This window comes from Vanessa tameamea, chromosome 29, assembly GCF_037043105.1.
Source record: "Vanessa tameamea isolate UH-Manoa-2023 chromosome 29, ilVanTame1 primary haplotype, whole genome shotgun sequence".
NCBI lineage: Eukaryota > Metazoa > Arthropoda > Insecta > Lepidoptera > Nymphalidae > Vanessa > Vanessa tameamea.
In genome coordinates, this window is record NC_087337.1 from 3,638,090 (window position 1) to 3,658,623 (window position 20,534).

A 20,534-nucleotide genomic window follows, 5' to 3' on the forward strand; every position below is an offset into this window, starting at 1 on the left:
AAACAGCTTATTCTACTAATTTTAAGCATACATTCGGCCAAACTTTTTGAAGATTATTTTTCGAGTTTTTTTTAATGAATAATGTTTTACAAACGAACGTTAGACAGAGCGGCGTCGACGTTAATTTATTAATTAAATTAAAACGAACATTAATACTCGTTATTATAAGGCTGATAAAATTGGCCATAAAACAAATAGACGAACAACAACAAAAAAAAAAAATCGAACAAAATAATTCACACAATAAAAAATAAAACAGAATAAGCCTATTGTATTAAGTTGTTTTTTTTTTGCTTCTAAAATGTTAGTTTTTGTCCAAAGGTGATTTATGTATAGTCAATTCCAACCATAACAGGAAAAAACCAAACAAACAACATTTGACAGCAAAATTGACGCGATATCTTGATTAATCTGTGATATTTACTATGGATTTGACAAAAATGGCGTTTTAAACGTCGATGAAACTGTTGTCGAAATTTTGCGAGTAAAATTAAAGAGGATATAAGTAGTTAAATGTAAATAGTGTTGTATTATAAATAAAGATATATTAATCATAAACTCTTAGCCGTGCACAGCATAGCTGAGTTATTAGCAGATCGCATGAAATACGTATATCTAAAGTTTGTTTATCTTTTTTCCTACTTCCATTGGAATAGACTATACTGACTATATCACAGGAGTTGTTAAAATTAACTAAATATATATTTACCTTTTCAGCAATTAGTGGTCAAACCCGATCAGCTGATAAAGCGTCGTGGTAAGCTCGGCCTGGTCGGTGTGAACAAAACGGCCGCGGAGGTGAGGCGTTGGCTCTCCGACCACAGCGGCAAGGAACAGGCAGTCGGCGCGGCTTCCGGGAAACTTAGACGTTTCGTCGTCGAACCGTTCGTGAAACATGAGTCGGTGAGTGAAAACTTCATGCATCGTCATAGCCTAGGTGATTCAGTGGTGAGGCACGTGAATTTTAACAACGATTGCGGCTTCATACCAGACAAACATCAAAATTGTGAAACAATTGTAATAAATTTTCAAGTTATTGTTTAAATTATAGATAAAAAAATAAATCCAGTTTCCTTTGAAAGATAACTAAATAATTTAGAAAAACATGTAATTTGCATAAATTACATTTTTAACATGATTAGATTGATATGCCAGTACAAGAGACAATATTTTTTTTACAATAGTCTAGGATATTTAAAAATAATTAAACTCAAATATATTATTATGGTAAAGGTCTCATAAGAATCTATTTAAATGAGGTATGTTTTGTTTTATCATATAACATTTATGTTCCAGAACGAGGAGATGTACCTGTGCATCCAGTCGGGGCGTCGCTCCGACACCATCCTGTTCCACCACCAGGGTGGCGTCGACGTGGGAGACGTGGACGCGCTCGCCATCAGACTCGACGTGAGTGGCGAGCGCACGCAACTCACACGCAGACACACGCAGACACACGCAGGCACACGCAGACACACGCAGGCACACGCAGACACACGCAGACACACGCAGACACACGCAGACACATGCAGACACATGCAGACACACGCAGACACACGCAGCCACACGCAGACACACGCAGACACACGCAGACACACGCAGACACACGCAGACACACGCAGACACATGCAGACACTCGCAGACACACGCAGACACAAGCTTCATCACACACGCACTTACGTATCACATACACACTTTTGCATCACACACACCACATCTGTGCATTCATTCAAATGCACTCATTACCGTCTTTACCAGAAGGACACGGGGCACGTGCCCTGGGCCCCCGTCCTGAGAACCAACAATTTTTCTCACACGTTGACTGCTAATTTGCCATCTGTAAGAATATAATAACATATTTATCAAAGGCTAGTAACAATAGTCTATATTAAAAGTTGAAAGCTATAGACGTGCTCTTCATGATAGAAATAGATATACTATGGCCATAAAATTGTACCACCAATCAGATTCCTACGAATTTACGAAAATGATCGCACCGTTTATTTGTAACTAAACTTAATGCCTGGCTGTAATAATAATAAGCACGATAATTATTTTTTAAATTAATAATAATTTTTTTCAATGTTATTTTGTTAATTATTTAATTTTAGTAAATATCTAGCAAAAGGGCCCCAAATTCACGTGGGTCCGAGGGCCCCAGCATTACTTGAGACGGCTCTGAGTGCACTCATATAATTTTGTCTGCCTCGGCAGCTAGGTAACTAGTATGTAATCTTGGAGGTAAGATCACGACGTCCTGGGTGAAGGCAGTAAAACTCTTACTGACTCTACCATTTACGTTTTTATGTCAAGAAGTTCTGTAGTAGACCTGTTAAACCCCCGTGCCTCTGTGCGCATATCAAACCGCTGACCCTACACCTGTATTTAGACCCACACATAAAACGCACACACAAACTAATATTACATAATACTAACAACGGGTTTATGTTCAGGTACCAGTGGACACGTTCCCGACTGGCGAGGAAATTGACCGCGTTCTTTTGAAGAACGTCAAATCGACCACCACGAAAAGGTATGTGTGTGTCCTAGATGTGTTTGTGCTTAATGTAAATAATCTTATTTAAAAACTACTTCTGTTCGATAAAGGGATCGTCGTCTCGGTTCGTGGAGTTAAGTGTTTACAAAAATGACTTAAAACGTTTTATGGGTGAAACAGCGTTCAATTCACACTCAAATGTAGAAATATTTGAAGACATGCTTAACAAATAATTTGTCAAATATTATTTAGGATTTTTCAATAGATTATATTAAAAAGAGACTAAACTTTTGTACAGTAATTTTTGTTTAATTTACTAAAAAATATTTTGATCACGATCCGTTTTAAAAGTGTCGTCAAAACTGCAATCCGACATCATTTTAATTCACGTGTTCTTTTGTCTCTTTCAGGATTTTGACAACGTTCATCCTGTCCTTATACCGGGTGTTCGTAGATTTATACTTCACGTATATGGAGATAAATCCAATAGTGATCACCAACGAGCGCGTATACCTGCTCGACTTGGCCGCCAAGCTGGACCAGACCGCGGACTTCATCTGCGCCAAGAACTGGGGCGAGATCACCTTCCCTCCCCCCTTCGGCCGGGACGCGTATCCCGAGGAGGCTCACATCGCGGATCTGGATGCCAAGAGCGGGGCCAGTCTTAAGGTGAGACATACACTTACTCGGTCATATACTCTACCGCCAAGCACTCCCGCAGATCAGTAAATCACCCAGTTGTAACTTCAGACACAAGGGTCATAACATCTTAGTTTCCAAGGTAGGTGGCGTATTGACGATGCCAATGTCTACATGTGGTGATGATCACTCATCATCAGGGTTCTTTTGTTAGCCTGCCTACCTATTTTGAATAAAATAAAAAAAAACAAATCGACAACCAAAAGGCAGTTGTCGGTAGTTATAAATGACCTGTGTGTGAACACGTTTCTCGGCCGCAGCTGACGGTGCTGAACAAGGCGGGGCGCGTGTGGACGATGGTGGCCGGGGGGGGCGCGTCCGTGGTGTACACGGACACCGTGTGCGCGCTGGGCGCGTCCGCCGAGCTCGCCAACTACGGGGAGTACTCCGGCGCGCCCACCGAGAGCCAGACCGCCGACTACGCCAAGACCATCTTCAGCCTCATGTGCCGCGACAAGCATCCCAAGGGGAAGGTATGCGACACTACTTTAACTTATATTCTGATAGTCTAACCGTGATTTTCGTTCCAAGTGGTATATTTTCAGTAAGCTATTACTGTATTTAAAATATAAGCGTTTTTTTTTTAATTTACACGTTACGCCGACGCCGACGTAATTTTTACATACCATTTCTTTTACCTCGCACTATATTCCGTTAGATAGCCTTTCTTTAGGATAGCTTGCCTGAAATCAGTCAAGAGAACTGTCTCAATCTGGATGTAATAATTCGTGGATTAAGACAATCGTAACAAACTTGACATATATTTAAATATGTAGGTGCTGATCATCGGCGGTGGTATAGCGAACTTCACAAACGTAGCTGACACCTTCCGTGGTATCATCACGGCGATCGAGACTTACAAGGACGCTCTGCTGCAGTACAACGTCACCATATTCGTAAGAAGAGGTGGTCCCAACTACCAGGAAGGGCTCAGGTGACTAAGTCCTTAATAAGTCTTTAATTCTTCTTTTAAACTTATGTAGACTGGCAAAATTTTGGTCTAACTGCCATCTGAAAACTGTAATAAATAATATCCATTCCATACATCGCCAATATACCACGAGCCTTGGCAATGTTAATGAAGTATGATTGCAGATAAATTTAAGTACGTAAATAGGTAGGGTCAGCATAACATTCAATAACAATGTATGTAATTTAACATTTAAATAACTAAGGTTTTATGTTCCTTGTGCCTGTAATTAACACAACAATACACAAATCGATTGTACTTAACCAGACGGGTACACAAGGTCTTACCACCAATGTCTACCCAACAAAAGAAGTTTTTTTTCTGATGATAATTGCTATATAAACAAATAAATAATAAAATATTTCATTTGTTTTTTTATTTGTTCGATTTGATTATGAAACAAAAAAATATTAGTGTTACAATAGAAATATTTTTAATTGTTTTATAAAAATTGAGGAGTTGCACGTATGCACGTTATCCTATTAATAAGACTCTAAGAACAAATAATTAATCAGTGTAACATGAATGTTCCAGACAAATGCGTGAGGTCGGTCACCGGCTCCGCATCCCCATGTACGTGTTCGGCCCCGAGAGCAACATGACGGCCATCGTGCGCCTCGCGCTCGGACACGCGCCCATACCGCCCGACCACCAGCTCGACTACGCGCCCAAGCAGCTGCCCAAGCCGGAGCCCCCGGTGAGCACGCCGACACACACGCACTCCCCCCACACACACGCACTCCCCCCACACACACGCACTCCCCCCACACACACGCACTCCCCCCACACACACGCACTCCCCCCACACACACGCACTCCCCCCACACACACGCACTCCCCCCACACACACGCACTCCCCCCACACACACGCACCCGTCCCGCCCGACCACCTACGCGCCCAAGCAGCTGCCGCCGATTAAAATAAAAAAACCGTATTCATATATTTTGTAAAGTGTTTCAGCCCCGACTTATGTATATTATTCCTACCCGCAGCCGCCAAGCAAGGTGGACCTGCCCGTGCTCACGGACACGTTGCTGGACCTGGCGTGCTCGTCGGCACCCACCCGGCTGGACCTGGGCCAGCAGCTTTCGACCGCACGGGCGCTCTTCAGCGACCGCACGAAGGCCATTGTGTGGGGCATGCAGAACCGAGCCATACAGGTAACGCCCATTAATATGAATACAATTATTAGGTGGATTGTCGGTTCGTTTCGGTAGAATCTATATTACAAACTGTGTTTTTAAATTATATTTAATGTTTTCAGGGTATGCTGGACTTCGACTACATCTGCCGTCGCTCGGAGCCGTCCGTGGTGGCCATCGTGTACCCCTTCACGGCGGACCACAAGCAGAAATACTACTTCGGGAACAAGGAGGTCTTCATACCAGGTATTATTAATTTATTTAAAACTTTATTGAACGACATAAAATATATATCGTACAAAAGGCGTGTATTGAAATTTGGTCCTTAGACTACGTTTATCATAAAAAAAAAATTATCAGTCTATCAGACGAGACAAGTGCCTTAGGAAGTGCAGGAATGTGCGTATACGTGCAATAGAAATGTTAAAAAAATAAAAAAAGTAAAACAATTTTAAAATAATCGTACACATATATTTTTTTAATTTATAATAACCAAGATTGCCTAGTGGAGACACGTGTGGTACGTAAATCTTATAAAAATAATTTGAATTCAAATCCGGTCAAGTTCTTTACTTGCGGTGAAAAGATCGTGAGAAAACCTGCACGTGTCGAATAAAAATCTGCCGCATGTGAAAATCCACCAACGAGCAGTGGATCAGTGTAGTGAAATTAGCATCAAATCTTAAATGAGAGGAGGGTTAACCCAGCAGGAGGATATAATAGTCCTTTAGTTTTTACGCATAGCTTATAAGATATATATATAATGTATGTATCTCTGTGCGTGCGGCCCGCAGTGTTCAGCGACATGGACGTGGCGATGCGCAAGCACCAGGAGGCCACCGTGCTCGTCAACTTCGCGTCGCTCAGGTCCGCCTACGACAGCACCATGCAGGTACGTACGGCTGTTGCGATCGTGTTCCATGTGATTTGCTAGTAGCTCGGCTATATTGAGCACTAAAAGTTCCAAATTAATATATCTTTATTTATACCTAGGAGTGTCCGCGACTTCGTGCGCGTTTGATTGAACAAAAAAGTTATTGTCTTAGTCACTCCGTATTATAACAGCTATCTGCCAGTGAAAGTCTCGTCAAAATCGGTCCAGCCGTTCCAGAGATTAGCCGGAACAAACAGACAGACTGACAAACATTGAAAAAAAAAATGTTGGTATATGTACCGTCTATTCATACATATGCATTTAGTAAATAGCGGTTATTTTAATATTACAAACAGACGCTCCAATTTTATTATATGTATAGATACAACACTTCCAAGGTTCCGATAACAGTTTCGTAGACGTTCAAAACGCCATTTTTTCGAAACACTATTTATTAGATACTTTAGTGTCTAATAAATCAAGCTCTCTACCAATGATATCGCGTGAATTCGATGTCAGATGTTGTTTGTTTGCCCTCTTGTAGTTTGATTAGACTATGAAGGTTACGAAGCTAATTTTTGGTGGTAGGGGTTTGTGCTAGCCCGTCTGGGTAGGTACCACCCACTCTTTAGATATTCTACCGCCAAACAGCAGTACCCAGTGTTGTTGCTTTCCGATTTGATGGGCTGAGTGAGTCAGTGTAACTACCCAAGGTTGCAAGGGCACGTACCATTACCTATAAAAACGGCAATAAATCACGTTTGTTGTATGGGAGCTCCCTTAAATATTTATTTTATTCAGTTTATTTGTTATTAGTATTTGTTGTTATAGCTGCAAAAGAAATACATCATCTGTTAGCCTGGTGAAACACGGAAAGTGAGACTGTTACTTTAGTTTAAACTTTTATCTTTCAGGCGATGCAACATCCCCAGATCAACACCATAGTTATCATCGCGGAGGGCATCCCGGAGAACATGACGCGGAAGATTGTCAAGTTGGCCGACGCGAGGGGGGTCAGTATAACGCGTTACTTTAAATTATTCAGTTAAATGTATGCTAAGTACTAATCACAGGAGTAAAACTAATCTTGTATATTTCCATGTGATTTTCTGATCACTCGGCTATATTATGAATTACAAACAGTTCTTGATTAATATACATTTGATTATAATAACACGATTCACTTAAGTTATGTCCACTTTAATTTTACTTCCAAAGTTACGATAGCAAATTTTAAAACCGACATTTTAAAACATTTTTTTTTATGAATCCATAATTAATACCATGGATTATTCAAATCTCGACCGATAATGTCATGTCGATTCAAGTTCAAAGTTATATATATTATTAGCAATCAGAAGCGGGTTGAGTTTTTAAAAAAAGAAATATAATCTACCAACGTTTACAATAAATAATTATTTAATATTGCAATTACTTCAAGCAAACAATTATTATTCTAAGACAAAGTACAAATGAAGAGACGTCCGCTCCGCACGAGATACCGACTTTATATCTACCCCTCCATTTAAGCTTAAAACTTGTCTTAGGAGTGGGGTCAATCCGGCTTTTTACTGCGCTAGAACCTAAAACCATCGCGCAATTGACGCTTCTAAACCCCCCTTGTTAATTCGTGTGTATGACGCGCAGGTGAACATAATCGGTCCGGCGACGGTCGGAGGCATCAAGCCGGGCTGTTTCAAGATCGGAAACACGGCCGGTATGATCGATAACATCATCGACAGCAAGCTCTACCGTCCCGGCAGGTACGTACCACCCGCTGTCGAAGAGATATCCATTTACTGTGTAATGTTTGGAATTGATTCCTATTTCAGTGACTTTGACCCTAAAATATTGGGATTCCATCCCTATAACTAAAACTAATAAATGAATGTAAATATATAATAAACATATTATATATCAATAAAGATGCCGAGATGGCCCAGTGGTTAGAACGCGTGCATCTTAACCGATGATTTCGGGTTCAAACCCAGGCAGGCACCACTGAATTTTCATGTGCTTAATTTGTTTATAATTCATCTCGTGCTCGGCGGTGAAGGAAAACATCGTGAGGAAACCTGCATGTGTCTAATTTCAACGAAATTCTGCCACATGTGTATTCCACCAACCCGCATTGGAGCAGCGTGGTGGAATATGCTCCATACCTTCTCCTCAACGGGAGAGGAGGCCTTAGCCCAGCAGTGGGAAATTTACAGGCTGATTATGTTTTATGTTTATGTATCAATGAATACATTATATTATCCAATACATATGAAAATAAAAATACAAGTATATAATCTAAATACACACTATGTACAATACAGTAAGAATATATACCATACTATCTGCGCCCGCGACTTCGTGTGCGTTTGTTTTTTTAACGAAAAAGTTATTGTTGTAGCCTAAGTTACTCCTTATTTCATCAGCTATCTGCCAGTGACGTCAAAATCGGTTCAGCCGTTTCACGGATTAGCCGGAACAAACAGACAGACAGATAGATAGACAAAAATTGTAAAAAAAATGAGGTGATTTTAATATTACAAACAGACACTCCAATTTTATTATATGTATAGATATATATGTCCTCGAACATAAAGAGAGATAGAAGGAAAAGAAAAATACAAAAAAATATATACTCGGTGTGTTTACGGTTTTATTTGGTAGAAATTAAATTCGAAACAGGCGCTAACTTTAGTGAGTGTATTTTATATTGTTGCAGCGTAGCGTACGTGTCCCGGTCGGGTGGTATGAGCAACGAGCTGAACAACATACTGTCGAAGGAAGCTGACGGTGTGTACGAGGGTGTCGCCATCGGTGGTGACCGCTACCCTGGAACTACCTTCATCGACCACTTGCTCAGGTACTGACCACTACGTGTCTACTACAAACTCAAGTATCTAATACAAGCGCTGTTCAAATGGAACGAAACTGTCAAAGTTCAAGACTATTAATGGCTATAAAATTATAGCGTGCACTAGTTTCCGCTCGTGGCTTTGTCTGCGTGTAAAAGGGGAGGGGGCGAGCAAGTGTTATGATAATTTCATGTTGAACGGTTGAGTATTTAAGACGTGAAAAGACGCATCAATTATGTCATGTGTTTAATAATATTTCGTTTCCAATAAGGTACGAAGCGGATCCCAATGTAAAAATGATGGTACTGCTGGGAGAGGTGGGGGGAGTGGAGGAGTACCACGTGTGTCGCGCTATCCGCGACGGTCGCATCACCAAGCCGCTCGTCGCCTGGTGCATCGGGACCTGCTCCGGTATGTCCACATACCTCGTACTTATATACAGACATATACTCTATTCCAACCGTAACAGGAAAAAAGCCAAATAAACAACATTTGACAGCAAATTGACGCGATATCATTGGTCGGGAGCTTGACTAATCTATGATATTCACTATGGATTTGTGAAAAATTGGCGTTTTGAACGTCGGCGAAACTGTTCTCGGAATATTAGTAGTTGAATATATTTACAGATTAACTTAAAATATTACGTTAATTTAAGACCTCTTTGTATATCACATTGGTGTGTATTTCACCCCAATGGGTAGGGTAGGTAAACGCTTAAATACGTATTAACTCATTTTTAATCACTATCCGAAAAATTAAATTTCATGCTTGTAACTTAAAAAATGACGAACTTCCATACAAACTTCCAACCCTTATTTCACCCTATTAGGGGTGGAATTAAAAAAATCCTTAGTGGATGTCTATTCAATAAAAAGATCCTGCTCACCAAATCAACTTGAATAGTTTACGCTCGGCAATGATGAATCAGTCAGTAGGACATGTTATCTTGTAAGTATTTATCATTTTGACGACCCCCGTGGTCGAGTTTTGTGTACATCGAATTTCATGGGTACGCCACTCCGGTCCCGGGTTCGATTCCCGGCCGAATCGACGAGAAAAAGTTCATTAGTTTCCAATATTGTCTTGGGTCTGGATGTTTGTGGTACCGTCGTTACTTCTGATCTTCCATAACACAAGTGCTTCAGCTACTTACATTGGGGTCAGAGTGATGTATGTGATGTTGACCAATATTTAAAAAAAAAGTCTAGATAGAGATGTACGAATCAAGAACTGTTCGTGGTACACGATATAGCAGAGCTGTTAGAAAATCGCATAGGATATTTAGATCTAATGTTTTGTTTATTTCTCCGTTCCGTTGAATGTCCGTCCGCCGGACCGGATGCGACATATATTTAAAAATTGTAAATAAAATGATCGTTTTCGCACACCGACCTCAACGTTCGCTCAACGTCGCTCTGCCGCAGACATGTTCACGTCGGAGGTGCAGTTCGGGCACGCGGGCTCGCTGGCCGGCTCGGCGCTGGAGAAGGCGGCCGCCAAGAACGCGGCGCTGCAGCAGCACGGGGTCGCCGTGCCCGACTGCTTCGACACGCTGGGCGCCGCCGTCAACAAGGTGCGCCCGACGTTGACTGTTCTGTGGGGAGGACGTGCGTTTCGTATCTGTTCACTCTAAGGAAAGCTATCTAAAACCTTCCACTGATCCTCAGGTTTATAAGAGGCTGGTATCGGAGGGCAAGATCATTGTGAAGGAGGAAGTGGAGCCACCTAAGGTCCCCATGGACTACGACTGGGCGAGGGTGAGTCAAGATTTATTTTAATTTCTTCGAACAAAAATCAAACTATACTTTTAGGGCTCATGAAGCACTTTGATTGTTGAATTAAATGTTGGATTTTATCCATGATTAAAATACTTATAACTTTATTATAAGGAAGATGATAAATGAATACGCTTTGGCTTTTTTTTACGACGGTACAAATTACGATAAAATTTTCAAACAAGACACTTATAAAACATAAAATATTACATATGTGATTTACGTTTAACGAACAAGTTATGTTACAAATCGCTTGTTGCTGACTGTCGTGAAGTAGCACGTCCGTAGAACTGTTGTACAAGGAGTCGAACTCCTATCGACATCATGTTTCTGCTGACTGTAATTCGGTGGCCTGGTGCTAAAAGGGCCACGGTACATACCATACCAACAATATAACGCAAAAAGCATATATATATATATATATATATATGTGTATGTCCCAGGCAACTACTTTAATTAGCCATCCAACGAAACGCCTAGCCACTTTACTAAACGGCGCTCTTACAGCGGCACTTAGCCAATTCATTTCCGTTCATAGAATAAGGGAAAATTGTTTGAGTCTCCTTTTTTTTTTAAATTGGTTAAAAAAGGCCGACTCTCTGACTATATTTGGTCTTTTCGGTCCGACTCCTAATCTTAAATTCTCCATTATGATATCTCTATATAGATAGAGATATTGGCGAAAAATAAATACTCTAATTGTAACTTTAAAATTGGGTTGTTTATCAAGAATTTCTTAAAAAACTCTCTAGCGGTAAGACTGACAAGATCATATCGAGTCAGTCATTGAGTTAACAGAGTCGGTATTTTGATAAATATAAATAGAAAATAATGTAGCGATATTATAAATATTTAGCATTTAATCAAATAATTATGTTCCAACCTAAACTATCAATATAAATGTTTTTATTTACATGAGAGTCCCTATTCTATGAATGTAAGATGTAATGGCCGGTGTCATTAAGGAAGCTGGTTGAACGGCGCCCTTTAGTAAAGTGTCTAGGCCAGCGATTCCCAAAGTGATCCAGGTGGACCCCCAGGGGTCCACGGGAGACTTTCTGGGGGTCTACGTAGGCGTGAATAAAAAATGGGGGCCCATAAGATGTTAATGGGGGTCCACGAAAATTGATCTGCTTTTGATAGTAAAGAGCAAAAATGTAAGCATAGTTTTTATAAGGGCTTACCTACATTGTTTTAAGTACGTAACTAAGCAGATAATATTTAAATAAGGCAAGCGACTGTTACTTGTCCAAACTTGCGTATGCGATATTACGTACAATTTCGTGTACAGACTTGCAAAGCGCTATCCGAGCGCGCCCGACAATGCTTAAAGCTTGTTCAAACACGAACTTGATCACCACTATAAATACTTGATGCCAAAGGTACCTACCCTTTTTTTTTTTCGTCATCAGTTTGAGAGAATCACTAACAAATTCATAGATTTTAATTGTCGAAATACTCGTAGGGTTACTAAGGATAGAATTAAAAGCACCAATATTAAACAAATTTAAATTTAGTTCATATTTTAGTGTTTCTCTCAAACTGTGGTTACGGACACATGCCAATCCATAAAATGTCTCGAGTCCAATTATTAATGTTTCTATCATGTATCGTGAACAGAAATTGGGCATCATCCGCAAGCCAGCCGCCTTCATCAGCACCATCTGCGACGAGCGCGGCCAGGAGCTCAGCTACTGCGGCGTGCCCATCAGCGCCGTGCTCGAGAGGCAGCTCGGCGTCGGCGGTACCATAAGTCTGCTGTGGTGAGTACATTGCTATAAAAAAAAGATAAATTTCTATGTATTGCAACGTCAGAAAAACAGGATATTATAAACATAATATATATGTATTTATTTCTAATATAGCCTATTCCAATGGAAGTAGGAAAAAAGTTAAACAAACCTTAGATTTACGTATTTCATGCGACTTGCTAATAACTCAGCTATATCGTGCATTACTAAGAGTTTATGATTAATATATCTTTATTTATAAAACACTAATGTTATACTTAACTATTTATATCCAATTTCACTTCCAAAATTCCGGTAATAGTTTATTTAATTCTTGTTTTTGTAATAAACCTGTTTTTATTTTTATAATGTGTGTAGGTTCCAACGCGAGTTGCCGGACTGGGCCAGCAAGTTCTTCGAGCTAGTGCTGATCGTGACGGCTGACCACGGTCCGGCAGTGTCCGGAGCCCACAACACGATGGTGACGGCGAGAGCTGGAAAGGACCTCATCTCCTCCGTCGTCAGCGGACTGCTAACCATCGTAAGTTATTCCCCGAGTACCGGCGTAGTCTCTCAGTGGTAATCTTGTGCCTCTCTCGTATGCGGGTGCAGATTTCGAGGTCCCGGGTTCAAATCCAGAGTCGTTCAAACAAAATTTGTTTCTTTGAAGAATTTTCGGTCAATATAACAAGAGGCAGTTGTTTGTTTGTAAAGCTGCCAATCCCAAAGTCAAGGTACCATCCGTAAAACTAGGTTTTGAACCGGGACATGAACCGTGTTTGACAATGTGTGTGTGTGCGCAGGGGGACCGCTTTGGCGGAGCGCTGGACCGCGCCGCGCTGGACTTTTGCGAGGCGTACGACCGCGGACAGCACCCGCAGGAGTTCGTCAACGACAAGAGGGCCCGCGGAGAGCTCATCATGGGCATCGGCCACAGGTACCGTGAGGATATTGTATTAGAAATGTTAAATGTTGATATAGATGTAATTCACGATGTTTGTTTTTACATGTAGTCCATTCCAGTGGAAGTAGGAAAAAAGTTAAAGAAAACTTAGATTTACGTATTTCATCCGATTCGCTAATAACTCAGCTATATTTTGCACTACTTAGAGTTTATGATTAACATATCTTTATTTATAACAAAACTGTTACACTTAACCACTAATATCCACTTTAATTTTACTTTCAAAATTCCGATAACAGTTTCGTCGACGTTCGAAACGCTATATTTTCGCAAATCCATAGTGAATATCACAGATTAATCAAGCTCTCGACCAATGATATCGCGTCAATTTGCTGTCAAATGTTGTTTATACGGGTTTTATCCTGTTATGGTTGGAATAGAGTATATGTTTGTAGTATGAGTATATACTTTATGACAGCCGGGAAAAGTTTTCAGATTTGATGATTGATTTGATGATATCTCTCAATATAACAATAGGATTACACTTTTTCATCCCACACAGCGCGAAGTAAACTTGATATTCTTTTATTTTTAATCCTAATTCCTTAAACATTTATTTCAATTTCTACAAATTACCTTCTCCTGCTAAACATGTCTTATGCAATAATTAAAATCCTCAGAGTGAAGTCGATCAACAACCCGGACTCCCGCGTGCGCGAGCTGAAGGCGTACGTGACGTCACGCTGGCCCGCCTGGCCCGTGACCCGCTACGCGCTGGACGTGGAGGCCATCACCACCCGCAAGAAGCCCAACCTCATCCTCAACGTGGACGGCATCGTGGCCGCCGCCATGGTCGACCTCTTCCGCCACTGCCAGCTCTTCACTCAGTGAGTCGCGGCGGATTCTCCCCCAGTATCTTCATGGTTCTCGACGAATACGGCTAACTATGTAACGCAATTTCCAGGGAGGAAGGCAACAACTACATCGCGATGGGCTCCATCAACGCGCTGTTCGTGCTCGGCCGGACCATCGGGCTGGTGGGCCACTACCTGGACCAGAAGCGGCTCAAGCAGCCGCTGTACCGCCACCCGTGGGACGACATCACCTACATGTCGCCGCTCAACTGAGTGCTCCGCTCCCCCACACACACTAGTTAATACTGTAAGCGAGCGCGCCGGCAGGGGGCGGGGCGGGGCGGCGCGGGGGGCCTCGGGGCCTCCCGCGGGCGACGGCGGACGGTGGAATACTTACAGGGAATTCAACGTGTACATAAAGTATCTTCGGAACGAGCGGCGCCACCTGTCGAGCGATTTAGTTAGTTGTTAAAAATCGTATTAGCAATGCATAGGTAACGCTTAGAGGGATATCATTGATGTAGTTTGTATTCAGTTTTATTTTATATGTTTTACGTTTCGGACACAGCTTTTGTAACGTACGACGTCACTGTATTGCCAGATGAGTGCACCTTCAGACGGAGGGTCCGTGTTTGCGGGAAATGTTCGCTGGACCCGGAAGCAACACTTCGTGCGGAGTGCGTATACGGTGTAACGCGCCCGTAGATCGGCCCGCTGTGTGTGTGTCGTCTAATTTGTCATTTATATAACGCATTCCATTTCGAAGTAGTTCAGTTTACAGTGCTATGTAATCGATCGGTGTTCGTGTGTATTGGGATCCGACATTTCGTGGCGACCTCTAGTGGCTCAAATAGGACAGGAAACGACCTTACTTATCGTGATAGGTTTGATTTCAATATAAATTTGATGCAACTTTCTTTTAACTCGATACTTGGATACCGCCGTGTCGAAGTAATCTCTGCATTAATTTCTCGAATGTCGAATCCCAATATATACATTTTTTTTTTAATAATAATATCTATTAGGTCACAAAGATTTAGATAATTCTATTGAAATGTATAAGTCGATTTTTTAATTGTCGTAGATTAAAATTGTCCAATAAATTCAATATATTTACTTAATTTATTAATTTTTGATATTTCGATCATATTTTTTTACGTCTTAACTTATATGATATAATTTATAAAGGTGAAATATAATCATATCGAATGTGAGAAGTGAACTCGTAACTGTAGTCATTCAAGTGAAAACGTTTCCATTTCACTTCGGAGCGAACTCGGTGACATCGCGGCGAACATTACACTGTATACATCTGTAACATTACATCTCATAATCCGCGTAATGTTGTCCAACATACATCGCCATCGAGACATTCGTAAAGCTAGCGACTGATATTGTAACGCGATCTATGCGAGTGTGGCTCAGCCTTTATAACGCGTACGCACTCAATACCGACTGCGTACGCGTTGACCCTAAAAAATGCATATTTGACGAGAATATTCCCCCTATTCGATACACCAGTCTCTTTGAATGTATGTTTGTAATAAAATTGTATAGATATGTTTTTAATTAAATCTCTGACGGAAATCCTTGACGGTTCAAAGCTTTCGATGGCACAACTGTATGCTGCTGCCAGTGGACGCCTCGTCAGCGAGTCGCGACCTCTCGAATACGTTTAGGTTATACACTTTATTTGTAACAACGATCTTTTGAAGATTTTTATACTTATTGATATTTTAATTGGATTGTTTAGCGTTAATAACACTGTAAGGAGAATGTCGCCCGTGATGTTTATCGTTGAGCGACGACACTGTTGTACAGAATATTGTAATATATGGATGGATTATCGTTTCGTTTTATTCCAAGTCTTGTTATTTCTGAACTAAATCGCTACGATTTAAGCCCGGCTCCTGTCAAAGGCATTCGTTTCGCTTACGGATGGTATGATATGTGTATTCCATCCGTAAGCAAAACGGATCGTTTGTCGAGTGCCCGGGCGTCGAGCCGACGTCCGCGGCGTCTCGGCGAGGCGTTCTCCCGGAAGTAGCTGTAAGCGATGTGTGTCTAACTCTATTTATTGGTATATTTGCGAATGGTCGGCCGGTGTCTGTACATACTGGAGTTTGTCAACTTATTTGAATATATTTTGTTATTAACTGTCATCTGCCGGCTTTTTATTTATATTCCCGATTCGTTCTCGAAGATAAGTCGTAAGTATAGTCTATTCAAATCGAAAAGGGAAAAAAGATAAACAAACGCAATGCAACTTGCGAATAGATTAGCCATTGTGTGCTCTGCTAATTTTTTGATTAATATCTCTTCATTACATAGTATAAAACAAAGTCGGTTCCCGCTGTCTGTCGTTGTGTATGGTTAGATCTTTTAAACTAAGCAACGGATTTTGATGCGGTTTTTTTTAATGAATAGAGTGATTCAAGGGGAAGGTTTATATGTTTATACATAATATAGTAGAGAGACAATGATAATTCTAGAGGTTTCTATTGAAATAAACACATTTTTTTTACGCCTACATTGCAAACGCCGGCTGAACCCTACAAGATATATCAAAATAATGTACACCTTCAAAAGGTCCTCAAAAGGTCCTCGATGGTATATTTCTGTCTCTTAGGGATAACCCACAATAACTATTTTTTATCCTTTACTTTTTACGAGAATTCGGAGGCGGAGTGGTGTACGTCCTGAGCATGGATACCCAAATTTCACCGCAATCGCTGATGGTACCATCCTGGGGTAATAAAACCAAATACTGCACAACCATCACGTTTTTGGGAGGATCGAGGCTCCGGGACGTACCGGTCGAAACGCGGCAGCTTAGCTACCAGTTTAAGCTGATTTTAAGTGAGAGAGTGGTACTTTCCCGGGCGGGCCGGCCCATTCGGCTGCAACCCGAGCGGATACAGCATGACATTACCACTATCAAAATTTTCCTGTCATATATTTATTTGTATTTCATATTCTTAAACTTAATTTTATTTTCCTAATTTTTTTATGTGGATATCATATTGAATAATTCTAGAAACAACAAACACATTTGATAACGCCGAATTACTTACATCAATGACATATTTATAAATATATGAAACGAAAGGCAATAACAACAACTATGTTATATATATGGGGGCGCATGCGTAGCGCCATATGTTGAATTACGTCGGAACTAGATTTGACAACGACTCGTGGCTGTCAAAAATCTAGAGGTTCAAAAGTAACGGAAAAAAAACGTACCCGTGCATTCGTTACTGTAGCAAAGAACTCGTTATTATCGTATCGTTTCTCGTTATTTAATATGTTTCTCTCATATCATGCTGTTATGTCAGAGCAACAAATCGATTCGTATTGCGTATGCAATTCGTATACTGTATATGATGTTTATTGTTTACATTACATACTTATGTTTAAGTTAATCTAAATTTAGTTTGATTTAATAGGTAAAGGGTAGAACTACAGGTGAACTGTTGATGGAATCTAGTTTAATCTATCAAATTTGCAATGGATATTGGATTTACTATTTTGATTTTATTCACCGTGAACTTATTTTATATCTCAATAACATCACAATCGATTATTATATCGATTATTAAACAGTGTATGAAAAAAAAAAAAAAAAAGTGTAGGTACCAAAGATACGAAAAATGCGAGTATTGAAACGCATTCCTGTGTAACGTAAAACGTTTCGTTACCCGGTACTAGATGGCGCACCCGTTACTCAGTAACGAATACATACGGTTTGCTACAGCTTTACAAAAATCTAGCGGAGCGTCGTGTGGATGGTTAGCGCACACATAATGGCGGCATTCAACTGGGAAGAGAAACCGTCATTGTAAAGGCACCACAAATACGACGAATCGCTTTTGTTCCGTGTAATCTACGATAGTTTTTGTTAATTTCGATTCATTTGTGATATAAAGTGAATATTGAGACTATTAATTAGATTTTTGGACTAAACACTGATATTAATTTTATTTGAAGAAGTATATTGATTATACAATTAATTTTGACGTTTTATCTTGTTATTCAATTGCATCTAGAAGTCATAAATCATGGCTAATCCTGACAAAGGTGATCTCTCGCCTTTATATATTTTTTATCATTCATCTTTTATATTCTTTCCACTCCGTTATATTTTACGGCCTTGTGGCAATCGCGACCCCGTCTTTTCTTTTCTGTTATCGGTTGCCATGGGCGACAATACCTTTTGCATAATTGTTAATGAGTAACGTCCGGAAAAGACTGGGTCGGCTATTCAATTCCAAGGCTTGGCTTGGCTCGGCTTGGCTTGGTTTAGCATATAGCGTTACATATATGTATATATAATTGACATATCTGTACAGAGTACTCAAAAAATATAACAGGAGTTCGGAGTTTATCATCTCTTGTCTCAACAATGATTTGCCTTTGGTTTTTGGAACGAAGTTCTTTACTGGCTTACAGCAGCGTGAACCGGCAGAAATCGTCACGTAAGGAGGAAGCGTCATGCACCAAGATCATTCTCTTTCTCTTCCTCTTCGTCTCTTTCTATGATATACGGTCTTTTAGAATCTTATTTAAACTATTCTAGCGGCAAGATACGATGGCCGTTTTGACACATTAAAAAAGTGATTTGAAATGTAAATTTATTATCGATATAATATATTCAAATCTTTGTTTTTTTGCAAGTAATTTAATTCAAGTTTTTGTTGCAAGTAGTATCTTATTATAAAGGTTTAATAAAAAAAATATAAAATAAGTTTAAGTAATATATTCGAACGAAATCAATTTAAATCAAAAATTGGAATTAGAATGAATAACTTTATAAACACATTACATTCAAGAAATAAATTGTAAAAAATAAATAAATAAATTGGGTTGCGTACATATTCGCTGCTCACGTTTTGAACTTTGATCATAATGTCGTTTTTCTACCTGATTTCTAAATACACTTACAGGATCTAACATAGTTAAGTTGTGATGGTGAAGGTTACTCTAATGACCGGAAATCCTCTTTCGTCTTTCCCATGTAATGATGTAGGTACGTTCTGTTGCCTGTTCTGAATACTAATATTATTTCTGTTATCATTTTCTACAATAAACATATATAAATAAAATAAAATAAAATAGATAATTTATAAAATAGATAAAATATTTACTGTCAACACAAATATAACACCGACTACGAGGTCGAGTGTGAGAGTGTGACGTACACGTTTACGCAAAAAAATAAATAAAAAAGTTATCTTCGCGGTACGCTAATATTTGTAGTTTAGAAATCACATTCGATAAATTTTATGACTAACTGCACGTCACTATTGACAATAAAGAACAACAATTTGTTCCTTTGATGTATTTATTTATTAAATACGAAACTTCATGAGCGGGCAAACGTCAAAACGGCCATCATAGCGTGCCGCTACTATAATTTTTTGTTATTGTTTTTAAAAAAAAAAATTTTTTTCTCATTTAATTATTCTCATACGTTGTTGATTTAATTCATCCAGTCTGTTATTTAATACATAATATGTAACGAAGCCATTTGGATCAAAAGGTTCCAAGTGGGACACCTCTTTTTATTTAAGGCATTGAGAGGTATAGTCCATAATGCTAATGTATTAAGGCAGTTGAGTCTGTGCGCCCCAGACAGATATGTGTGGCGGAGACATCGACCGTCGCTGCTAGCGGTGCCCAACGGACGAACCAAGCTGCTCGAAGAGGCGCCGCTGACGTGCTCGTTACGTACCCTCAAGGTCATAGCCGACAGGGTGGCTTTGTTTTATTGCAGCCTGAGTGAACCCACAACTGCAGCCACTTGGACTACATCATATGTAACGTTGACTTATTTTCAATATTGTTAATAAACATGCTTTAACATCGAATTAGGACAACCATGTCCTGCAATGATATGTATACAGTTTTCTATTATATGTAAATATTATTTTATATAAATTTTTAAGATGTTACCAGACGGACCATTTTTAACATGATGATAGTTTTCATTTAACTACTCTGTACTTACGGTTGACAATAAGTACTTCAATAAACATCTTTCAAAGACTTTTATAACGTCATTTGATAAAACGAAGTAGGTATAAAGTGATCTTCGCGCGCGTATCTCTGCCTCGTTGATTTAGTGGCTAGGCAGATCGCGAGTTCCTGGGTTCAAACATCAGGTCACGTGGACGCTTCACGAAAATAACCGAGCAATTTCGTTATATGCGTTGGCACTTGTGGAGCTAGATTTA

General features: G+C 39.9%; 1 protein-coding gene across 2 annotated transcripts in view; it reads left to right on the forward strand.

Annotated features, from left to right (window-relative positions):
- Positions 1-16,460, forward strand: part of LOC113399249 (ATP-citrate synthase) — a 67,545-nt gene extending 51,085 nt beyond the window's left edge. For both annotated transcript variants that reach the window (XM_064219692.1, XM_064219691.1), the window contains exons 4-24: positions 718-903; positions 1,297-1,410; positions 2,454-2,533; positions 2,908-3,166; positions 3,457-3,669; positions 3,973-4,130; positions 4,701-4,863; positions 5,160-5,327; positions 5,432-5,555; positions 6,104-6,201; positions 7,098-7,196; positions 7,831-7,946; positions 8,900-9,040; positions 9,304-9,443; positions 10,460-10,608; positions 10,703-10,792; positions 12,431-12,573; positions 12,919-13,081; positions 13,344-13,477; positions 14,125-14,331; positions 14,409-16,460. In XM_064219692.1, the coding sequence (XP_064075762.1) occupies positions 718-903; positions 1,297-1,410; positions 2,454-2,533; positions 2,908-3,166; positions 3,457-3,669; positions 3,973-4,130; positions 4,701-4,863; positions 5,160-5,327; positions 5,432-5,555; positions 6,104-6,201; positions 7,098-7,196; positions 7,831-7,946; positions 8,900-9,040; positions 9,304-9,443; positions 10,460-10,608; positions 10,703-10,792; positions 12,431-12,573; positions 12,919-13,081; positions 13,344-13,477; positions 14,125-14,331; positions 14,409-14,571 (3,108 nt within the window). In that variant the 3' untranslated portion in view covers positions 14,572-16,460. The remainder of the gene's footprint in view (positions 1-717; positions 904-1,296; positions 1,411-2,453; positions 2,534-2,907; positions 3,167-3,456; positions 3,670-3,972; positions 4,131-4,700; positions 4,864-5,159; positions 5,328-5,431; positions 5,556-6,103; positions 6,202-7,097; positions 7,197-7,830; positions 7,947-8,899; positions 9,041-9,303; positions 9,444-10,459; positions 10,609-10,702; positions 10,793-12,430; positions 12,574-12,918; positions 13,082-13,343; positions 13,478-14,124; positions 14,332-14,408) is intronic.
- Positions 16,461-20,534: the final 4,074 nt, after the last annotated feature.